The 22,321-nt window shown below is 43.4% G+C and overlaps 1 protein-coding gene and 1 non-coding gene across 5 annotated transcripts in view; both read left to right on the top strand.

The window, feature by feature from the left end:
• The window catches only part of ASIP (agouti signaling protein), an 88,289-nt gene extending 67,926 nt beyond the window's left edge, over window positions 1–20,363 (top strand). For 3 of the 4 annotated variants that reach the window (XM_027558766.1, XM_027558767.1, XM_027558764.1), the window contains 3 exons: window positions 15,034–15,203; window positions 16,519–16,583; window positions 20,006–20,363. In XM_027558766.1, the coding sequence (XP_027414567.1) occupies window positions 15,044–15,203; window positions 16,519–16,583; window positions 20,006–20,182 (402 nt within the window). In that variant the 5' untranslated portion in view covers window positions 15,034–15,043 and the 3' untranslated portion in view covers window positions 20,183–20,363. Of the gene's footprint in view, window positions 1–15,033; window positions 15,204–16,518; window positions 16,584–19,546; window positions 19,784–20,005 lie in introns of those variants that run through there. The other variant, XR_003514019.1, reaches the window with a different exon arrangement.
• LOC113903786 lies at window positions 8,014–8,198 on the top strand. The gene has a single exon (XR_003514319.1). It is a non-coding gene; the product is annotated as a small nucleolar RNA SNORA73 family (small nucleolar RNA).
• Window positions 20,364–22,321: the final 1,958 nt, after the last annotated feature.

Here is a 22,321-nt window from a genome sequence, read left to right as displayed (position 1 = left end):
ATTATACAGAGTGAAGTAAGCCAGAAGGAAAAACATAAATACAGTATACTAACGCATATATATGGAATTTAGAAAGATGGTAACAATAACCCGGTGTACGAGACAGCAAAAGAGACACTGATGTATAGAACAGTCTTATGGACTCTGTGGGAGAGGGAGAGGGTGGGAAGATTTGGGAGAATGGCAATGAAACATGTAAAATATCATGTAGGAAACGAGTTGCCAGTCCAGATTCGATGCATGATGCTGGATGCTTGGGGCTGGTGCACTGGGACGGCCCAGAGGGATGGTATGGGGAGGGAGGAGGGAGGAGGGTTCGGGATGGGGAACACATGTATACCTGTGGCGGATTCATTTTGATATTTGGCAAAACTAAAACAATTATGTAAAGTTTAAAAATAAAATAAAATTAGAGGAAAAAAAAAAAAAAAAAAAAAAAAAAAAAACAAATTACAGAGGGAACTCCCTGGAGGTCTAGTGGTTAGGACTCCATCCTTCCAAAAAAAAAACTACAGATAAAGTTAGAGTTTCACTTAACCCTCTTGCTCCAATCCCCATAACTTTTATATTTCTTCAACTTTTCCTCCCTACTTAACTTTCTCCTCCGCACTTTCCTTTTCTGACTATTTTGTGTGTGCTGCATGCTAAGTCGCTTCATTCGTGTCTGACTCTTTTCAACCCTATGGACTGCAGCCTGCCAGGTTTTCCTGTCCATGGGATTCTCCAGGCAAGAACACTGGAGTGGGTTGCCATGTCTTCTTCCAGGGGATCTTTCCAACCCAGGGATCAAACCCAAATCTGCTGAGTCTACTGCATTGGTAGTTGGGTTCTTTACCACTAGCACCACCTGGAAAGCCCCGCCTGTTTAATTTTCTTCTCATTAATTCTTTTTTTTTTTTTTTCTTTTTTCACCATGCCACGCAGCTTGTGGGATTTTAGTTCCCCAACCAGAGATTGAACCCTTGCATTCATCAGTGATAGCACAAGAGTCCTAGCCACTGGACCACCAGGGAATTTCCCTCTTCTCATTAATTCTAAAACCTAGTGAGTTTAATATTTTATACACTCTTCTAAATATGTTTTTCAAAATAGAAGACCAGTTTAAAAGGAGGCTTCTTTAAGGATCTTGATTACTTTTTGGGTGCATATCTGGTCCTTATTTGAAACAGGATTCCATTCCAAGATAAAAGTTGTGATTATTAACTTATATGGTACTTCTTCTTGTGTAACTTTTAAATTGCCTTTAGAATTCTAAAGATATTTTAAGCAACTTGCAGCATTAGAATGAATTTATGGCCTCTCAGAATTACAATTTTGAGTAAAAACACTTAACAGGCTATCTTAATTCTGGTTGTGTCAACTTCAGTTCAGTCGCTCAGTTGTGTCTGACTCTTAGCGACCCCATGGACTGCTGCACGCCAGGCCTCAAACTCATGTCCATTGAATCAGTGATGCCATCCAACCATCTCATCCTCTGTCGTCCCCTTCTCCCACCTTCAACCTTTCCCAGCATCAGGGTCTTTTCCAATGAGTCAGTTCTTCACATCAGGTGGCCAAAGTATTGGAGTTTCAGCTTCAGCATCAGTCCTTCCAATATGTCAGCTTAAAATGAAAATTGTTTTTTAATTATAAATTCTCTTGATTTAGGCCATGTATTACTATCCTTACTAGACTTGGCTATAAATCATTGTCTGCTTCCTGAAATCAGATTTATTTTCAGAAGGCAAATTCTTACCATCAAAAGGAATATTCAACAGAGTGTGTTGCAGCCTCTCTGAAGGGGATGCTGCTCATATGGAATCACAGCAGGTTATGTTACTGAACTCAGGTCTGGTTGCTTGTTGCTCAGAAATTAATATTTGAGAGGCAAGTGTTGGTAGAAATAGAAAATGTTGCTTTTAATCAGAAAGCCAGCTTTCTGGGGAGAAGGTGGACTCATGTCCCCAAAAACCAACTCTGAAGATTCTGCTAGGCCATGGAAGTTTTTTAAGGGAAAAGGGGAAGTAATCTGTTAATCATTGAGACAGGGGACCACACTTATCGCCATATCCCCTGTGTGCAGGTTTGTTGACTACTTGTGATCTTTCTTTAGATAATATCTTGTTCATATAATTTGTTTGTGAGATTACTGAAGGGAAGACTGGGGAAAGAGGTCTGGTCATCTGTTAATTACTTATTCTTCATTTCTGGTGTTTTGATCTACAGAAAGAATCAACAGATGAGGGAAGATATTATGTGATCAAAAGATGTGAAAAGTATGCTTGGGCAGGAGATGAGTAGAGCATGGTGGTGGTGGTGCCTGGCTTAAGGTTAGTTACAGTATAGCTTTGCCAAAGTGACAAGACAAAATGGGCCTCCTCCATAGATGCTTACAGTCAGAGTTAGAAGAGACCTTAACCATCTAATTCAAATCCTTTTTTGTACAGGTGAAGAAAAAGTGCCCATAGAGAGAAAGTAACTTTCCAGAAGTCCCACAGTGAATTCCTGGCAGGGCCAGGCCTAGAACCTAGGTCCATTTTTGAACCTGCTCCATTAAGATGTATCATGCCTGGAGCACAGACAGCTGCAGGGAACATCTAGAAGCAATCTTATCATTATATAACTTACTGTTGAAACTGTTGAGTGTAATTTAATGTTTCCCCTAATCCACAAACTTAATTTTTTCCTCAGAAACTTCTTTATAGCCACATGTCACACTATTAGTATCAGCTTTCTCATTCTTATAACCAGAAATGGCTTCATGAGTATTCATGTGAGCAATTGCAAAGGGCCTCATGCTTGCTTAGTTTAAGGTGTTCCTTGAAATTCTTAACTTTTTAGCAAGTGGGTCCACATGTTCATTTTGCACAGAACCCCACAAATTAGGCAGCATACTGGTAACTTACACCCCCTGAGATAGAAATGAGAAAGAAAATGGTCTCCCCATTTTGTTAGGAGATTGTAATGAAATGCCTAGAGGATCAGGAACTTCGCACCTGTACTCCTGACTCAGATCACTGACTACTTCCCACAACCCCAGGCCACCAACCTATTTTGGATGTGCAGGACCTAATAATCTTCCCACTATGCGATTTGGCTTCTTAAGAAAAGCTCTAAGCAACCTAAATGTCCATCAGCAGAGGAATGGATAAAGTAGAGCAAGACATATATATAATGGAATATTACTCAGCCCTTAAAAAGGAACAAAATTGGGTCATTTGTAGAGACATGGATAAACCTAGAGACTGTCATACAAAGTGAAGTAAGTCAGAAAGAGAAAACCAAACATCACATATTAATGCATATATGTGGAATCTAGAAAAATGGTATGGATGATCTTATTTGAAAAACAGAAATAGAGGCACAGACATGGAGAACAAACACATGTACAACAAGGGGAGGAAGGGGGAGTAGAATTAATTGGGAAATTGGGATTGATATGCATACATTGTTGATACTATGTATAAAATAGATAACTAATGAGAACCAACTGTATAACTCAGAGAACCCTACTGAGTGCTCTGTGATGACCTGAGTAAGAAGGAAATCGAAAAAAGAGGGGATATATGTATATGTAGGGCTGCTTCCATTTGCTGTACAATGGAAACCATTTATGTTGCTGAGAAAGCAATTTCAGTTTTGGACCATGAATTTTAAATCATTATCAGATCAGATCAGTCGCTCAGTCGTGTCCGACTCTTTGCGACCCCATGAATCGCAGCACGCCAGGCCTCCCTGTCCATCACCAACTCCCGGAGTTCACTGAAACTCACGTCCATCGAGTCAGTGATGCCATCCAGCGATCTCAGCCTCTGTCGTCCCCTTCTCCTCTTGCCCCCAATCCCTCCCAGCATCAGAATCTTTTCCAATGAGTCAACTCTTCACATAAGGTGGCCAAAGTACTGGAGTTTCAGCTTTAGCATCATTCCTTCCAAAGAAATCCCAGGGCTGATCTCCTTCAGAATGGACTGGTTGGATCTCCTTGCAGTCCAAGGGACTCTCAAGAGTCTTCTCCAACACCACACTTCAAAAGCATCAATTCTTTGGCGCTCAGCCTTATTCACAGTCCAACTCTCACATCCATACATGACCACTGGAAAAACCATAGCCTTGACTAGATGAACGTTTGTTGGCAAAGTAATGTCTCTGCTTTTGAATATGCTATCTAGGTTGGTCATAACTTTCCTTCCAAGGAGTAAGTGTCTTTTAATTTCGTGGCTGCAGTCACCATCTGCAGTGATTTTGGAGCCCAGAAAAATAAAGTCTGACACTGTTTCCACTGTTTCCCCATCTATTTCCCATGAAATGATGGGACCAGATGCCATGATCTTCGTTTTCTGAATGTTGAGCTTTAAGCCAACTTTTTCACTCTCCACTTTCACTTTCATCAAGAGGCTTTTGAGTTCCTCTTCACTTTCTGCCATAAGGGTGGTGTCATCTGCATATCTGAGGTTATTGATATTTCTCCCAGCAATCTAACTAGGCTCAAACACATCTTTATTAATCAAAATTGGGATGATTACAAGTAAGTTTTGTCAGTGAGAAAGTTTATTCTTGTACCATAAAAAATTTATCTGTTGGGGTTCGACAAACTCTTAGAAAGCATTTTCTGCTTCCTGCTGGTTGTAGAAGCCTTTTCCCTGCAAAAAGTTGTCCAGATACTTGAAGAAGTGATAGTCAGTTGGCAAGAGGTCAGGTGAATATGGCGGATGAGGCAAAACTTGTAGCCCAATGTATTCAATGTTTCTTTTGAATTTTTAAAATCTTTATTTATTTTTTAATTGAAGGATAATTGCTTTACAGAATTGTGTTGGTTTCTACCAAATGTTAACATGAATCAGCCATAGGTATACATATGTCCCCTCCTTTTTGAACCTCCCTCCCACCTTCCTCCCCATCCCACCCCTCTAAGTTGTTACAGAAACCCAGATTGAGTTTCCTTTAAAAAGCTAGGGATAAAACCACCATATGACCCTGCAATCCCACTACTAGGCCTATACCTGGAAGAAACTAAATTCATTCAACTTTTGAATCATTGGTTGTGCCATGTGTGGTGGAGAAGAATCGGGCCCTTTCTGTACCATGCTGGCTGCAGGCATTGCAGTTTTTCATACGTCTCATAGATTTGCTGAGTATATTTCTCAGATATAATGACTTTGCTGGGATTCAGAAAGCTGTAGTGGATCGGACAGGCAGCAGATCTCCAAACAGTGGCCGTGACCTTTTTTTGGTGCAAGCTTGGCTTTGGGAAGTGCTTTGGAGCTTCTCCTCAGTCCAACCACTGAACTGGTCATTGCCAGTTGTCATGTAAAATCCACTTTTTGTCACACGTCACAACCCAATCAATAAACGGTTCGTTATTGTTGCATAAAATAAGAGAAGACGACACTTCAAAATGACGATTTTTAAAATTTTCGGTCAGTTCATGAGGCACCCACTTATCATGCTTTTTCACGTTTCCAATTTGCTTCAAATTCTGAACGACCATAAAACAGTTGATGTTGAGTTCTTTGGCAAGTTCTCCTGTAGTAAGAGGATCAGCTTCAGTGATGGCTCTCAGTTGTCATTGTCAACTTCTGATGGCCAGCCACTGCACTCCTCATCTTTAAGGCTCTTGTCTCCTTTGCAAAACTTCTTGAACCACCACTGCACTGTACGTTCGTTAACCATTCCTGTGCCAAAAGCACTGTTGATGTTGCAAGTTGTCTCTGCTGCATTACACACCATTTTGAACTCAAATAAGAACATCGCTTGAACTTACTTTTTATCTAGACATCATTTCCCTAGTCTAAAATAAAAATAAAATAAACAGCAAGTAATAAGTCGTTAGCCAAAAAAAAAGCAAGAAATGTGCATTAAAATGATATGTAACATAATCACATTTATTTAAGAATGTATTCCAATATCAAACAGCACAGTTCGACAATGCAAAACTGCAGTTACTTTGCACCAACCTAAATAACACAACATTGTAAAGCGACTATGCTCTAATAAGGATTTTTTTTTTTAAAGCTCTAGCCAAATAATTGATTAAAATAGAATGGAAATCTCAGTAATTGGCTTTGGCAGTGCACATTTGGCTACCAGTGGCCTGATGGCTATAAAAGGAAGCCTCCCTCTAGGGCAGGAAATTCAAGGAGACTGCCAAAGGGAAAGAACAGCAGAGGCTGTGTGCTAAAAAGAACCATGCGAAAGAGGGAAGAACTGGCAAGAGCAGCACAGAATGTCTGAGCACTCCAGGAGCTACAGCCCAAAACTGGAAGGAGGCTGAGGAAATCAGAGGTCAACAATAATCCATGAAATCACCCAAGACCCTGAGCAGTTTAACCACACTCTTTTTTCTGCCTACCTGAGGCATTTATTTCACTTGTACCTCAACTCTAGCTCTTCTTCTCTCCTCCTTTTTTTGTTAGTTATTTGTTTGTTTGCCATCTAAAGTCAGGGACTTGTTTTTCTAGGGACCCTTTATTCATCGTTTTTTTTTTTTGTTTTTTTTTTTTTTTTTGGTGCACCATGCAAGCTTTCAGGATCCTAGTTCCTCTGACCAGGGATTGAACCCAGGCCTATGGCAGTGAAAGCACTGAGTCTTAACCACTGAACTGACAGGGAATTCCCATATTCATTTATATTGACCATATAGTAAATAGACTCAATTGAGAGAAACATTTATTGAGGGCTTATTTTGTGCTGAGCTTAGGCATTAGGGCTAGGGGTAGTAGGGAGGCGATGGGCATGGAGATGAGTAAGGCAAAGGCTCTGCCCTTAATGAGTCTTCAGCCTAGAAAAGACAGACAAATGAACAAATTATTACAATACAGTGTGTCTAGGGAGGAGACACTACTTAAACTTCCCTGGAGAGAAGTGACAGGGATTCATGTCAAGTCCCATGGCATTCAAAAAGTATTTGTTGCTTGATTGGCTGTTCTTCTTGTTAACTAAGTAGGTAAAGCATATTGTCACTCTCCTGCTACCCCAGGAGAGTGGGGTAAATTTCTAATTTGGTGTGATGAAAATTAGAAATTTTCATCACTAATAAGCCTGGGTGGACATTAAGGAATGGGTCAGTAGCCCCATTGGAGCCTCCCATGCTCAGCCCAGCCAGGCATATCACCAACCGCCCAGGTGGATGAAACATGTGTAAGGCAGCGGGATCCTTCTGCAGCTGCTGAACATCTGGTGTGAGGAATCTAGGTAACTGTGAATGAGAGACATTACTCCTCTGGTCCAGACCCTCAGTATTTGGTACAGCTAGTTTGGCTGAGAAACTAAACCAGAACAAAAATTAAGTGTTACTTCTTCCAGCTTTTGGCATGTCAGAAACTGTGGCTATGAGCCAGAAGAGTAACAGGCTTTGAGAGTGTTCCAGGGCAGAGCAAGAACCCCAGGTAATAGGAAGGTATGCCATGAGAAAACCCTACATTTTACTGACAGAGGCAGTAGGTACTGAGAGCAAATTGCATGCTGAATTTAAGGTACAAAAGGGGAGGAGGGTCTTGCAAATTCCCCAGGCTCACTATCACACAACAAATATAACTCTCTGTCCAGCTTCTTAAAATCCTTTGGTGTTATGTCAAACAGCTTCTAATATTTTATTTCTATCCTCCTTTATTTTTTCTTGTTGTTGTTCAGTCACTCAATTGTGTTCAATTCTTTGCAACCATGGGCTGCACCACACCAGGCTTCCCTGTCCTTCACCATCTCCCAAAGTTTGCTCAAATTCATGTTCACTGAGTTGATAATGCCATCTAACCATCTCATCCTCTGTCACTCCCTTCTCCTTTTGCCTTCAGTCTTTCCCAGCATCAGGGTCTTTTCCAGTGAATTGGTTGTTTGCATCAGGTGGCCAAATTATTGGAGCTTCAGCATCAGTCCTTCCAATGAATATTCTGGATTGATTTCATTTAGAATTGACTGGTTTGATCCCTTTGCTGTCCACGGGACTCTCAACAGCCTTCTCCAACACCACAGTATGAAAGCATCAAAGTGTTTCTTATTACAAAGTGATAACATGCTTGTAAAAATATTCAAATACATCCAGTATGGATACCCCAGGAGGTCACTCTACCTAGGCTCTAAGTGGTGTACAGGAGCGTGATGTGCAATCCCTTTCCACAATGTTGGGGGTGAAGCCGGGCATTGCAACTGCACCTGCATATTCCTACAGCTTCTCAGAGTCCTATGGACAATGACTGAGAAGACAAACCATGCAGGAAGCATCTAAAAAAAAAAATCCTGGCTCCCCTCCCAGGTGCCACCAGCACAGCCCAGAGCAGGCTGTCAGGACTTCAGCTCATAAACACCTAGTTAGGTCAGCAGCTAATATTGTTTGCAGTCTTCAAGAAGATTCTGCTGCCTTTACCTCTTCTTCAGTTCTCATCTTTCACTATACCTCTGTCCCAATAGGTGGTTAGCCATCCCCCATCACTGGGACATGACAATTCTTTCCTTTCCTTTGGGGACCAAGGCCTTGACCTAAAGGATGAAGGTGTCAGCTTATCCCCAGTGTCATAGCTAAGGGGATGTCTGTGGCATACACTCAGTGCCCACTGAATACTGATACACCATCTCCCTACCTTACAGAGATACTCTGGACACAGTCTCCCATAGCCCCTCAATCAACCCTTACGCATTAGTACTCACGTGCGTGCACACACACACGCACAAACAGATCAACGCTCCTGAGGTGTATAAACTACTCGCGTTTAGCCATGACTTTTCATGCCCTCTTTTTCAGACTTTAATCAGATTCAGTCCCACTAATACACTTATAAATGCCTCAGCTCTTAAGGGTACACAAGTAGCCTTTACAAAATCCTTCTTTGTGCGACTACTTAACCTCCCCAAAGATCAAGAAGCAGGAATCAGAAGTTATGGATTCATTGAATGTTAAAATAGGTCTTTCCACTCTTTCATCCATTAAACAAATCTGTATTCAGGTTGTACTCTGTGCCTTGTAATGTGTACCGGGTTGTATGGTTCTCTCCTTTTGTTTCACAGATAAGAAAGCAGAGGCCCAGGTGAGCTGAGGGTGCACACAGTCTCTTAAATGGCAGGTATATCCATGAAACCTCACTCCCCTTTCTGGATTCTTTATATCCACATACTGAAGAGAAACTCATCTTAAGTCCTAAGCAGTAACTTAAAGCAGATGATGAGCTTAAGAGGAAGAATTACCACCAGTGATACCACCGATCAGAGGACATTCTTCACTACTATGGAGTGGAAGGACAGATTACTCTTAAGAAAAGCAATTACACAGGTCACTGCTGTCAGTGTTATGATCCTGTATTAGCAGATGGAGTGTGTGTCCCCTGTTGAGGAGTAATAGCACCAGGCTTTGTATAGGTTCCCAACCCGTCGCCTGAAATGGCAAAGTCCCCCAACTCTGAAAACTGTTTGTTTTTTTTTTCTTTGCTAACTCATTTGGCAACAAAATCTGTCCTGAACTGATGCAAATCAATTCTCAGTCTTTGTTTATCCTTTGTATATTCACACCTTTTTGCTTCAGAAGCATCAATATATTTGTAATGGGTGCTTCTAGACCCCATATATGTGGTTTAATATAGTATATAGAAGATATTGTTTTTCTAAAATCCACAAAATCCTGAATTAAAAAAAAGAAAATTGACCCCAAGGATCACAATACATCTAGGTATTGTGGATGTATATTATATTTAGAATATACAGTCTCTTACAGGATTGGTTTAAGAAATATTGGTTCTTACCCTCTCCCAATACATAAATAAGATTGATTTCACTGAGACTATACCCTTCCCAGGCTCAGTCTAGTTTTATAGATTCTGTAACTATAAAAGAAACTGTATTTTCAGTTTATTCCTTAAGAGTTGCTTGTACAACAAAGGAAACAAAAAAATTAAACCTTGGAATTCACTATAATCTGAATTAGTCTAGAGATGGTACCTGGTGACTTCTCCTGCCTGCCTGTTGTGCAATGGCTAGTATATTAAACTGCTGGTTGCTGTGCTGGTGATAATTCCTGCATTATCAGGTGTTCAGAGGAAGTGATGCACATTGGGTCTCAGTTCATCTCCCCCAAACTCCAGTCACTTCTTTTCTGACTCACATTTCCCAACTCTCCTTTCACTTCAGTGCAGGAATTCTCAGTATTATTTTTTTAATATTTATTTGTTTATTTGTCTGTGTCGGGTCTTAGTTGCAGCACATGGGATCTTCTTTGTGTCATGCGAGATTTTTCATGCTTGCTTGACAGCCCCTTGTGAGTCTCACATTCTAGACAGGGTCAGGAAACTTTTCCTGTGAAAGGCTAGATACTAAATGTTCTATGCTTTATGGACCACATAGGGTCTCTAGTTGTTGTCTGGCCACTCCTCAAGGCTTGCAGGATCTTAGTTCCCCAACCACGGACTGAACCCTGGCCTTCACAGAGTCCTAACCACTGGACTATCATGGAATTCCCTGTTGTTTTTTATTTTTTAATAGAACATTTTACAAATGTCAAAACCATTCTTAGCTTGAAGACCATACAAATGCTGCACAAAATATGGAAAAAGAAAATGAATACTGCAGTCACTAAAGGCCACAGATTCAGCTTCAGTGATAAGTAAATAAATGCTTGTGTAACAAGCTAAGTACTATGCTTAGGTCAGAAGTGGTCAGGCATAAGAAATGGTAAAGGGGGAGCTTTGTATTGGGACCAGGAGGTAGCTAAGCTCTGTAAGGACAGGCATCATTTTGTATCTTGATCACTATTGTAACCCAAAAATCTAGCATAGCACTGATTTATAGTAGGTACTTAACTAATAATTTTCACTATGAAAGCATTTGGTGTCATTTTGGGGGGTTCCGAAGAGCTCTGGTACCACAGTCCTTTATGTTTCAGTGCAGAAAGAAAGAGTTCAGGAAGAGACAAAGTGATAGATTAAGAAATGATTTATTTGAATAGGCTGCTTGTGAGGCTTACAAGCCAGAGGGTGACAGGGTGCCATACCCCAAGAATTTAGTGGGCTGCAGTTTTATAACCAAAGTAAAAGTAGAGAGAGGGAGAAGAAATTTCTTTTTCTTGAATAGACGTCATCCTTCCATCATCAGCTCCTCCTGTAGGTTGAACAAGAGAATTTTCTTGTTCTACGTGGCCAAGCTAGGTCCACAAATTACTGTTTTTTATGTGTGCAGAGAGCATGTCCTAGGGAATCATTAACTTATTGAGCTCACTGGACAAGATGTCTCATGCCAGCATTGTTTTATTGTTTGTAGGCATATCTCATACTTCTGTTGTATGGTTTGTTGCTAAGCAAGCCCGCTTGGTTTTGTGGTTAAGCAAACCTGATTTTTTTTTAATCTGAGTAATTGGTTTTTTTAATCTGAGTAATACAAGGGTCTCCCGTATTTTTTCTACTTACAATCCCCTAGTGGGATTAACTATTTAATGACCTGTTTTGTCCCTTTGTGAAAGTTGCTCAGTCGTGTCTGACTCTTTGTGACCCCATGGACTATACAGTGCTTGGAATTCTCCAGGTCAGAATACTGGAGTAGGTAGACATTCCCTTTTCCAGGGGATCTTCCCAATCCAGGGATCAAACCCAGGTCTCCTGCATTGCAGGTGGATTCTTTACCAGCTGAGCCACCAGGGAACCCCAAGAATACTGGAGTGGGTGGACTATCCCTTCTCTAGTGGATATTCCCAACCCAGGAATCAAACTGGGGTCTCCTGCATTGTAGGCAGATTCTTTATCAGCTGAGCTACCAGGGAAGCCTTTTGTCCCTTTACTCTGTATCTGTCAACGAGATGAATGAATATGTGTGTATGAATGAATGGAAATTGGACTTTATTTAAAAGGAAGCTTAATCTGGTTATATGTTCTAAAGTCAAGGCCAATGAGGAGGCTTTTATGGAAGACCAAGTGGGAGGAACTAGACCACTAGGGACAGATGGAATGGAAAGGGAGGGAGAAATGGTTGTGAGAAATGGGAGGAATGAAAATCACTAGAACTCAAATGACTGATTGATTGGATGTGGGGAACAAGAGAGAAGGAAATTGCTCTCCAATCTAAGAGCCCAGCAGCAGCATCAGAGAGAGAAGGGAGTCCTACGATGAAGAGATGGTCCAGGAGTTGAGAAGGAAGGAATGGAGGAAATCGTTCAAATATAGTTTTCCTCAGTCCTAACCAACTAGCCATACCAGGCAACCCTGATGGCTCTAGTTAGACTGAACTTGGCTAGAAGAACCTTTTGGTTGGCCAAGAATTTAGAATTCAAGTGGCATCTAAAACAGGCAGAGAGGCCAATTGGAATAGGTGGGTATGACAGCAGAGCTACAGCAGCTGGAAGGCAACCATGAGGCTCTTGAAACAAAGAACCAGTCTAACTGATGAGATGACCCACTGCTGCTGCTGCTGCAGTCACTTCAGTTGTGTCCGACTCTGTGTGACCCAGTGGATGGCAGCCCACCAGGCTCCCACGTCCCTGGGATTCTCCAGGCAAGAACACTGGAGTGGGTTGCCATTTCCTTCTCCAATGCATGAAAATGAAAAGTGAAAGTGAAGTCGCTCAGTCGTATCCTACTCTTCGAAACCCCATGGACTGCAGCCTACCAGGCTCCTCTGTCAATGGGATTTTCCAGGCAAGAGTACTGGAGTGGGGTGCCATTGCCTTCTCCGAGATGACCCACATGAACACTTAAAAGAATAATGAAGTACTAAGTGATATGGTATTAAGTTTAAGACCTGGAAGAGTTCAGAAAAAGGAGAGAACTACTGGGGCTGACCTGAAACTGAGAGAGAAATGTGCCAACACTGGCATTGAGCTGGGCCCTGGAGGAAGGATAAAATGTGATTGGGGGAGCTCAGGGTAGATAATGTTGTTGAAGTCAGAGCAAAGGCCTCCTGATGGAGGAGTAGTGTAACTGGTTCCACTGAGAAGAAGGTATGGGCTGGAGTGAAGAGGAAGTGGAAAATATGAGATTATTTAAAGAGAGCATAAAGTAAAACTTGGTAAGAGATTGGATGTAAAGATCAGGGAAGAAAGAGTCAAAAATTAAAACCAACATTCTTGACTGTGGAGGGTGGTGATTGGACAAAGATAGAAAGCACAGTGAAGCCAGATCATGCTCGCAGTTAACTTATGCAAAGTCAACCATATGTACTTAGTGAGTGGGTGAGAGAGGGGAGAGAAACAATTTAAATATGCAGGTGAGGCAAGGCTAGGACTTCCCTGCTGGCACATTGGATAAGAATCCACCTGCCAATGCAGGGGACATGGGTTTGATCCCTGGTCCAGGAAGATTCTACATGCCATGGAGCCACTAAGCCCATGCACCACAACCACTGGGCCCACATGCCTAGAGCATGTGTTCTGCAACAAGAGAAGCTACTGCAACGAGAAGCCTGCACACCACATGGAAGAGTAGCCCCTGTTCACGCAATTAGAGAAAGCCTGTGTGCAGCAACGAAAACCTGGCACAGCCAAAATAAATACGTTTTAAAAATAAATAAATATGCAGGCGATTCTGATCAACCTCCTATCCAAAGAGCCCCTGTTCTGTGAGAAGGAGACAGCCACTCCAGAATTGAGAGCTGCGGATATGCTTTTCCCTCAGCTGGTCTCAGTTCCTGTACACCTCTCATAGTATGAACCTTTCATTATGCTGATGGTGATCCTGGTGTTCAAAGAAAAAGATTTTTTTCATACAATATGATCCCTAAAGGCAAGCCAATTACTTATTCCAGTGTGAAATTAAAAAAAAAAATTCCATCATTTGCCAGCTAGAGAAACTGTACTCTGCGATTTTTGCTTTAGAGTCTAACTTTACACCTGAAAATGTAACAACAGGACTATTTGCAAGGGAAAATATCCTTTAGAATGCCCTGAGTTGAGAGTAACAGAAAACTCCACTCATACTAGTTTAAAACAATAAAGGGGGGACTTCCCTGGTGGTCCAGTGGTTAAGACTCCCCCTTCCAATGCAAGGGGTGTGAGTTTGAGCTAAGATCTTACATGCTCCACAGCCCAAAACCAAAACATAAAACAGAAGCAATATTATTACAAATAAAGGCTTTAAAAATGGTTCACATAAAAAAAAAATCTTAAGAAAATAAAGGGAATATATTGGCTTGAGTGTGTGCTGAGTCACTTCAGTCGTGTCTGACTGTTTGAAACCCTATGGACTGGAGCCCTCCAGGCTCCTCTTTCCATGGGATTCTCCAGGCAAGAATACTGGGGTGGGTTGCCATGCCCTCCTCCAGGGGATCTTCCCGACCCAGGTCTCCTACATCTCCTACATTGGCAGGCAGGTTCTTCACCTCTAGTGCCACCTAACTAATAAGTCCAGATACGATAGCAAGAACATGCACAGGGTGGGTGAGGAGTGGGGATCGCACATTCAGAGACGATAAGATGATGCTGAAACTGTGAGCCCTGATTGAGACAAACAGACATTTGTGGGAAGAAACCCACTCTGGGATCTGTCTTCTTCATCAAAACCCAGCTAGCAATAAATCAGTAAATCTAGCTAGCCTATGTGAACAGGTCCATCCTATCCTTCTGACACAAAACATACCCGCATTCATTTCCTCTGGATGTCAGAATATAGCATATACAATGACCTACACATTTATCCAAAGGAGTCATTTATCCATGCACCTTCTCTTGAGTCTTAACTCATGAGCTTTATTCTCTGTACTTTAATAAGACCTCTGCCACTGTGAGGCATTACTGGGGACCTATCAACAATTCTGCTTAGGCCTTGGATCTCCTGGAGCTACTGACATAAAATGAAACAAAAACAGCACCCCACCCTCTGGAAGGCAGAGACCAATTGCAATGCATTCTTTTTCTTTTTGCAATCTCCCTCCCTTCCTTGTCTTTCTTCCTCTCCCATCTCTCCGTTCCTCTCTTTTTCCTTCATGAGTTCTCCTTCCCTGTCCTAAGCCTTGCTGGTCCTCCAGCTCCACTGGGACACTGGGCTGTGGGATGGGGGTCAGAGTACCAGCCCAAAGAAACATGAAGAAAGCAGGAGGGCACATGCATCTGCCAGAACCCCTGGCCCACCTGACTGCCTTCTCTGTTACTCTCAGGCCTCCTGGGATGGATGTCAGCCGCCTCCTCCTGGCTACCTTGCTGGTCTGCCTGTGCTTCCTCACTGCCTACAGCCACCTGGCACCTGAGGAAAAGCCCAGAGATGAAAGGAACCTGAAGAACAACTCTTCCATGAACCTGTTGGATTTCCCTTCAGTCTCTATCGTGGGTGAGTTGCCTGGCCTGCGGCCCAGCCTCTGGGCTCTGGCCCGTGAGAAGGGGCTGCAGGGGGTCAAACACTCCCCAAGCCGATATCAGGATCCATTGCCATCGGTCAGAGCTCCTTTATGCTCATTCCTCAGAACAATTCTGGAGGAATCAAGTGCCCCTTAACTCATTTGGTTAAGAAAGCTCTGCCTCTCACCAATCTAATATGCAGCTTAGCATGATAGAGGCTCTAAGAAACCACAAAGTCAAGGCACTTGGTGAATTTGGTTTAACTTGGTGTTTCTGAAACTTACTAAATCACATAACTCCTATCAGTGGTAAAATTTTTAGAAAATGCTGCAGAATATAACCAAATTTGGGACAAACTAGTTCTTTCATGCCAGGGTTGAGAATTGAAAATGACTGCTCAGAGGAAAATATCAGGGGTATTAGAGCCTAGCATTGGAAAATTTCTGGTTTAAATTCATCTGACAATAATTATAATAAAATATATATTTATTTTCTGATAGGCACTCTGAAGTGAATACTATTTTTATTCCTATTTTATTCCACAGCTAAGTAAATTAAAAGTTAGAAAAGTTAAGTAATTAACATACAGTTTGTAATTGGCAGAGACGGTCCACGGGTCGCAAAGAGTAAGACAAGACTGAGCGACTGAACTGAACTGACTGAACTGAATACACACCCAGGTTCTGGGTTAGGTTCTGTTTAACTCCAGAATCTAAGCTCAAAACTAATATTCCTTACTGACTTGCCTCTCACTTCAAAAAGAGGATATTCTAGATATATGGGAAGGGACTGAAGCACATTAACATTGGTCTGTGTCAGATTTTCCACTATATAAACATACCTCATTTATCCTCACAACTCTTGAAGGTAGGTATTACAGTACCTACTTGCATATGAGAAAACTGAGTCTTAAGGAGATTAAGTAGGTTGTCCAAAACCACAAAGCTGTTATGTGGCAGTCAGGATTCAAATCAGGTCTGCCTGGCTCCAAAGCTCTGAGAAATAGGAAATAGGAATACCGGAAACACAAGACCATCCTTGTAGAGACACTGAGTCCATTTTCCAGGGCCTTCTTGGATTTTCCCTTTTGCTTTCCTTCAGAGAACTCTTTGCTCTCAGTCTCTGTCTCCAGGTCTGCAGCCAGGCTGCAGAAGCTGCTGGCCTAAGTCCCAAGATATGATCTATCCAAACAAACCTTCATCCTCTCCCCAACCCTGGGGCTTCCTAGAGCCCTCTCTGCTCTTTGCACTTCACTGAAGTTAAGGACCCTCAGAAAATGGCTTTGTTCCTTCTGTCTCTCTTTGAAGCGCTGAACAAGAAATCCAAAAAGATCAGCAGAAATGAAGCGGAAAAGAAGAAAAGACCTTCCAAGGTAGGCCTGGGAGTTCACATTGTCGGGATGGGACTGGACTTAAAGCGGGAGGACACCTAAGCTCTGGCTAGAAAATAAATGAAAGATTTCCAGGGTTGCATGCCCCAGAGAAACTGAAAGCTACCAAAACCGTCCTGACCTCAAGCACTGAAACAGACAGCCAACAGCTGAGGTCCAGGATGCTGAGTAAAATTGCTTATCTACACTAAACTAGCTTGAACCTTGCCTAAAATAACTAGCTCAAACTTCCTAAACTAGCTCGAACCCTGCGTGAAATTTCACTGTCATTCATTCTTTTGGATGAAAGCAATGTTTCCCAAACCTCAGTCATTTCAGAACCATTTCTACAACTTTTACCACATCTGAGTTCCACTTATTTAATATTTGTTTAAAACTTAAAAACAAAAATACTATGTAACAGGACTTCCCTGGTGGCTCTATGGTAAAGAATCCTCCTGCCAGTGCAGAAGACATGGGTTGGATCCTTGGGTCGGAAAGACCACCACACGGCTCGGAGCAACTAGGCCTGTGCGCCCCGACTATTGAACCTGTGCTCTAGAGCCGGGGAGCTGCAACTAACTACTGACCCTGTGCGCCCTAGGGCCCATGCAAGGCGACAAGAGAGGCCACTGCAACGAGAGGCCCAAACACTGCACCTAGAGAGTAGACCCCACTAACCACAGCTAGAGAAAAGCCCTCGAAGCAACCAAGACTCTGGACAGCCAAAAACAAAAATAAATTAAAAGAAAAACAACTATATAATCATGATAGAAAACCAGTATCACTTGGCATAAATAGGAAGTAACCATGAAAATAAGTAAAATGAAAATAAAACCTTGTTCGCAAATTCTAGCGAATTGGTTCTAGCGGTTGGTGTTGCTTGCCACGTTCTAAATCTTAGACTTGCTCTCTGCATTAACAAAGAAGGATTAGAAAGTGTTGGGGAAACACTAAGGATATATTGACATCAAACTGAGCCTTTCCATTTGAAAGAGACTGAAAAAAGAATCCTCTCTCACTGTGTGATTCAGTGTCATTTAATATTCATGTACTGCCTAAAATTGTACCACCATGATACAGGTTCCCACACTTGGAGAAATACTAGATTAAGGCACTGTTGAAATGCACAGTGTTCCTATTTTAGTGTGCCTCATTTGATCAGATCATGGCAAACAGAGCCAGAATACTGTACTAGGCATTGGAACACGACCTGGCACTGTTTGCACAATAAAGTTCCCTGTTCTCTTTGAGCCTTCTGTAAAGTGAACAAGCAGATCAGATGATTGACAGCACTGTAAAATCTATTTACATGCTAGATTCTGGGAATACAGTAGTGAACAGAGAGATATATAACTGCTCTCATGGAGTTTACACTCTTCTGGGAGAAACAGAACAGCACGTTAACCAGTGCCGTTCAGATAATGATAAACACTGTGAAGGAATGAAAGCATGGCAGTGAGACAGAAGAAAGGGAAAGTGGTCAGGGGAAGTTCTCTAGAAGGAGGCAGCACTTAAAAGACTGAGAAACTCTGTAATCTTGAGCCACAGTGTTCAATGGAAATGCAATGTGAGACACATATAAATTAAAATTCTAGTAGCCAGATTTTTAAAAGAAAAAAAAACAGGTGCAATTAATATTAATATTTTATTTAACTCAGTAGATCCCAAATATTATAATTTTAATATGTAACCAACATAAAAAGTTATTGATATTTTACTTTTTTTGCGCTAAGTCTTTGACTTTTACACTCTCAATTCCAATGCCCAGTTTTTAACACTAGTGAAATACAGTCCTAACAAAACAATGTTCAGTTCAGTTGCATCCGACTCTTTGCGACCCCATGAATTGCAGCACTCCAGGCCTCCCTGTCCATCACCAATTCCCGGAGTTCACCCAAACTCATGTCCATCGAGTCGATGATGCCATTCAGCCATCTCATCCTCTGTCATCCCCTTCTCCTCCTCCCCCCAATCCCTCCCAGCATCAGAGTCTTTTCCAATGAGTTAACTCTTTGCATGAGGTGGCCGAAGTATTGGAGTTTTTCAGCTTTAGCATCAGTCCTTCCAAAGAACACCCAGGACTGATCTCCTTTAGAATGAACTGGTTGGATCTCCTTGCAGTCCAAGGGACTCTCAAGTGTCTTCTCCAACACCACACTTCAAAAGCATCGGTGCTCAGCTTTCTTCACAGTCCAACTCTCACATCCATACATGCCAATGGAAAAACCATAGCCTTGACTAGACGGACTTTTGTTGGCAAAGTAATATCTCTGCTTTTGAATATGCTATCTAGGTTGGTCATAACTTTCCTTCCAAGGAGTAAGCATCTTTTAATTTCATGGCTGCAATTACCATCTGCCGTGATTTTGGAGCCCCCCAAAAATAAAGTCTGACACTGTTTCCACTGTTTCCCCATCTATTTCCCATGAAGTGATGGGACCAGTTGCCATGATCTTCGTTTTCTGAATGTTGACCTTTAAGCCAAGTTTTTCACTCTCCACTTTCAATTTCATCAAGAGGCTTTTTAGTTCCTCTTCACTTTCTGCCATAAGGGTGCTGTCATCTGCATATCTGAGGTTATTGAGATTTCTCCCAGCAATCTTGATGCCAGCTTGTGCTTCCTCCAGCCCAGCGTTTCTCATGAGGTACTCTGCATAGAAGTTAAATAAGCAGGGTGACAATATACAGCCTTGACGTAGTTGTCTTTAATGGGAAACATTTTACTTCATCTTTAAATTTTAATTAAAATTAAATAAAAATTGAAAACTTGGTTCCTCAGTTGCCCTAGACACATTTATTAAAGTACTCAGCAGCCACATATGGTGGGTGGCTGCCTGCACTGGACAGCATAGCAAAGAATGTCCCCAGGAAAGGAAGCCCCAAAACAAAGCGCCTGCAACAAGAACTCATTTGCTGTGTTCGGTGCACAGAGGGCGAGTGGGTGGGGCAGTGTGTTTAAGACCAGTGGGAGTGGTAGGCGGGCCAAACCACAGAGGGCCTCAGGGATCCCAGTAAGGGGAAGGAGGACGTGCTTAGTCCTTTGTGCGCTGGAGACTGGACAGTAAGGGGGCAAGGGCAGCAGACAGGGGCCAAGCCCAGGGTTTCAGCGGTAGCGAAGAAGTGGCTAGACTCCGAACCTACCGTGAAGGCAGTACCAACAGGGATTGCGGATACACTGGAAGGGGAAGACAACAGAGACGGTAGTTTAAAACCGTGCAGCTGAGTGGGATCCCGTAGGGAGAGAAGAGGCCAGCCCCGAGCCAGTAAAGTGTTGATGGCGGAGCAGGCTGGGACCCGCTAGGGTGCTCTGTGGGCATGGTGGACAGCAGGTGGGGACGTCTAGTCCGAGGAGTTCCCAGGCAGGGGTGAGGACGAGTGGGGAGGACGTAGATGGCTCGGGCAGCCCCGGCGTTTCCCCGCAGAGAAAGGCTCCGATGAAGAACGTGGCACGGACCCGGCCCCCGCCGCCTACCCCCTGCGTGGCCACCCGCGACAGCTGCAAGCCTCCAGCGCCCGCCTGCTGCGACCCGTGCGCCTTCTGCCAGTGCCGCTTCTTCCGCAGCGCCTGCTCCTGCCGCGTGCTCAACCCCACCTGCTGAACGCGCCTCAGGGTGGCGGGGCGGGGCTCCCGGGGCCCTGGGCCCTTTCTGGGGTGGGAGAGCTCTGGTAAGAGGGGCTTCCGAAAAAGGGGTGGGCGTGGCTATTGACGTTGGGGCGGGGCTTCAGGAAGTCTCAGCTAGGGCTGGGCTAAAATCCAAATACATGTAATCTTCTCGAAAATGTGTGGCTTTTTCTTTAAGGAACCCGAACCAATCTTTTCCCTTCGCCTAGTCCCCTGCACCGCAGAAGTTACGCGAGCTGCGCACCTGCTGTCTCCCAGGCCTAGGGAAACGCGGTTACTTAGCCCTGAGGCTGCACTCCTGGTAAGCGCTTTTCTGGATCTGGCAGCCAGAGACAGTGCTGCCCCCTACCTTTAACCCTAGGGACACCCGAAGTGGAGACGCTCAGTCGTGTCCGACTCTTTGCGACCCCATGGACAGTAGCCTACCAGGCTCCGCCATTCATGGGATTTTCCAGGCAAGAATACTGGAGTGGGCTGCCATTTCCTTCTCCAGGGGATATTTCCAACCCAGGGATCGAATCCAGGTCTCCTGCATTGCAGACAGACGCTTTACCGGCTGAGCCAGGACACCCGAAGCTGCCTCCAAAATCAGGGAGGCAGAAAGTAAAGTCGCTCAGTCGTGTCCGTCTATTTGCAATCCCATGGACTGTAGCCTGCAGGGACTTCCAGACACCCGAAGCTGCCTCCAAAACCAGGGAGGCAGAAAGCAACCGTTAAGGAACTACTGGGCCTCCCAGGCAGCGCTGTGGTAAAGAACTCGCCTGCCAATGCAGGAGACACAAGAGACGTCGATTTGATGGTCCCTGGTAGGGAAGATGATTCCTTGGAGTAGGAGTCAGTTCAGTCGCTCAGTCGTGTCCAACTCTTTGCGACCCCGTGAATCGCAGCACGCCAGGCCTCCCTGTCCATCACCACCTCCCGGAGTTCACTCAGACTCACGTCCATTGAGTCAGTGATGCCATCCAGCCATCTCATCCTCTGTCGTCCCCTTCTCCTCCTGCCCCCAATCCCTCCCAGCATCAGAATCTTTTCCAATGAGTCAACTCTTCGCATAAGGTGGCCAAAGTACTGGAGTTTCAGCTTCAGCATCATTCCCTCCAAAGAAATCCCAGGGCTGATCTCCGTTAGAATGGACTGTTTGGATCTCCTGGCAGTCCAAGGGACTCTCAAGAGTCTTCTCCAACACCACACTTCAAAAGCATCAATTCTTCGGCGCTCAGCCTTCTTCACAGTCCAACTCTCACATCCATACATGACCACAGGAAAAACCACAGCCTTGACTAGACGAACCTTTGTTGGCAAAGTAATGTCTCTGCTTTTGAATATGCTATCTAGGTTGGTCATAACCTTCCTTCCAAGGAGTAAGCGTCTTTTAATTTCATGGCTGCAGTCACCATCTGCAGTGATTTTGGAGCTCCAAAAAATAAAGTCTGACACTGTTCCCACTGTTTCCCCATCTATTTCCCATGAAGTGATGGGACCAGATGCCATGATCTTCGTTTTCTGAATGTTGACCTTTAAGCCAAGTTTTTCACTCTCCACTTTCAATTTCATCAAGAGGCTTTTTAGTTCCTCTTCACTTTCTGCCATAAGGGTGCTGTCATCTGCATATCTGAGGTTATTGATATTTCTCCCGGCAATCTTGATTCCAGCTTATGTTTCTTCCAGTCCAGCGTTTCTCATGATGTACTCTGCATAGAAGTTAAATAAGCAGGGTGACAATATACAGCCTTGACGTACTCCTTTTCCTGTTTGGAACCAGTCTGTTGGTCCATGGCCAGTTCTAACTGTTGCTTCCTGACCTGCATACAGATTTCTCAAGAGGCAGGTCAGGTGGTCTGGTATGCCCATCTCTTTCAGAATTTTCCACAGTTGATTGTGATCCACACAGTCAAAGGCTTTGGCATAGTCAATAAAGCAGAAATAGATGTTTTTCTGGAACTCTCTTGTTTTTTCCACGATCCAGCAGATGTTGGCAATTTGATCTCTGGTTCCTCTGCCTTTTCTAAAACCAGCTTGAACATCAGGAAGTTCATGGTTCACGTATTGCTGAAGCCTGGCTTGGAGAATTTTGAGCATTACTTTACTAGCATGTGAGATGAGTGCAATTGTGCAG

The sequence above is a fragment of the Bos indicus x Bos taurus genome, chromosome 13 (assembly GCF_003369695.1).
Source record: "Bos indicus x Bos taurus breed Angus x Brahman F1 hybrid chromosome 13, Bos_hybrid_MaternalHap_v2.0, whole genome shotgun sequence".
Lineage (NCBI taxonomy): Eukaryota > Metazoa > Chordata > Mammalia > Artiodactyla > Bovidae > Bos > Bos indicus x Bos taurus.
Note: the sequence above shows the minus strand (reverse complement) of the source record. Positions and strands in the feature narration are given on the sequence as shown.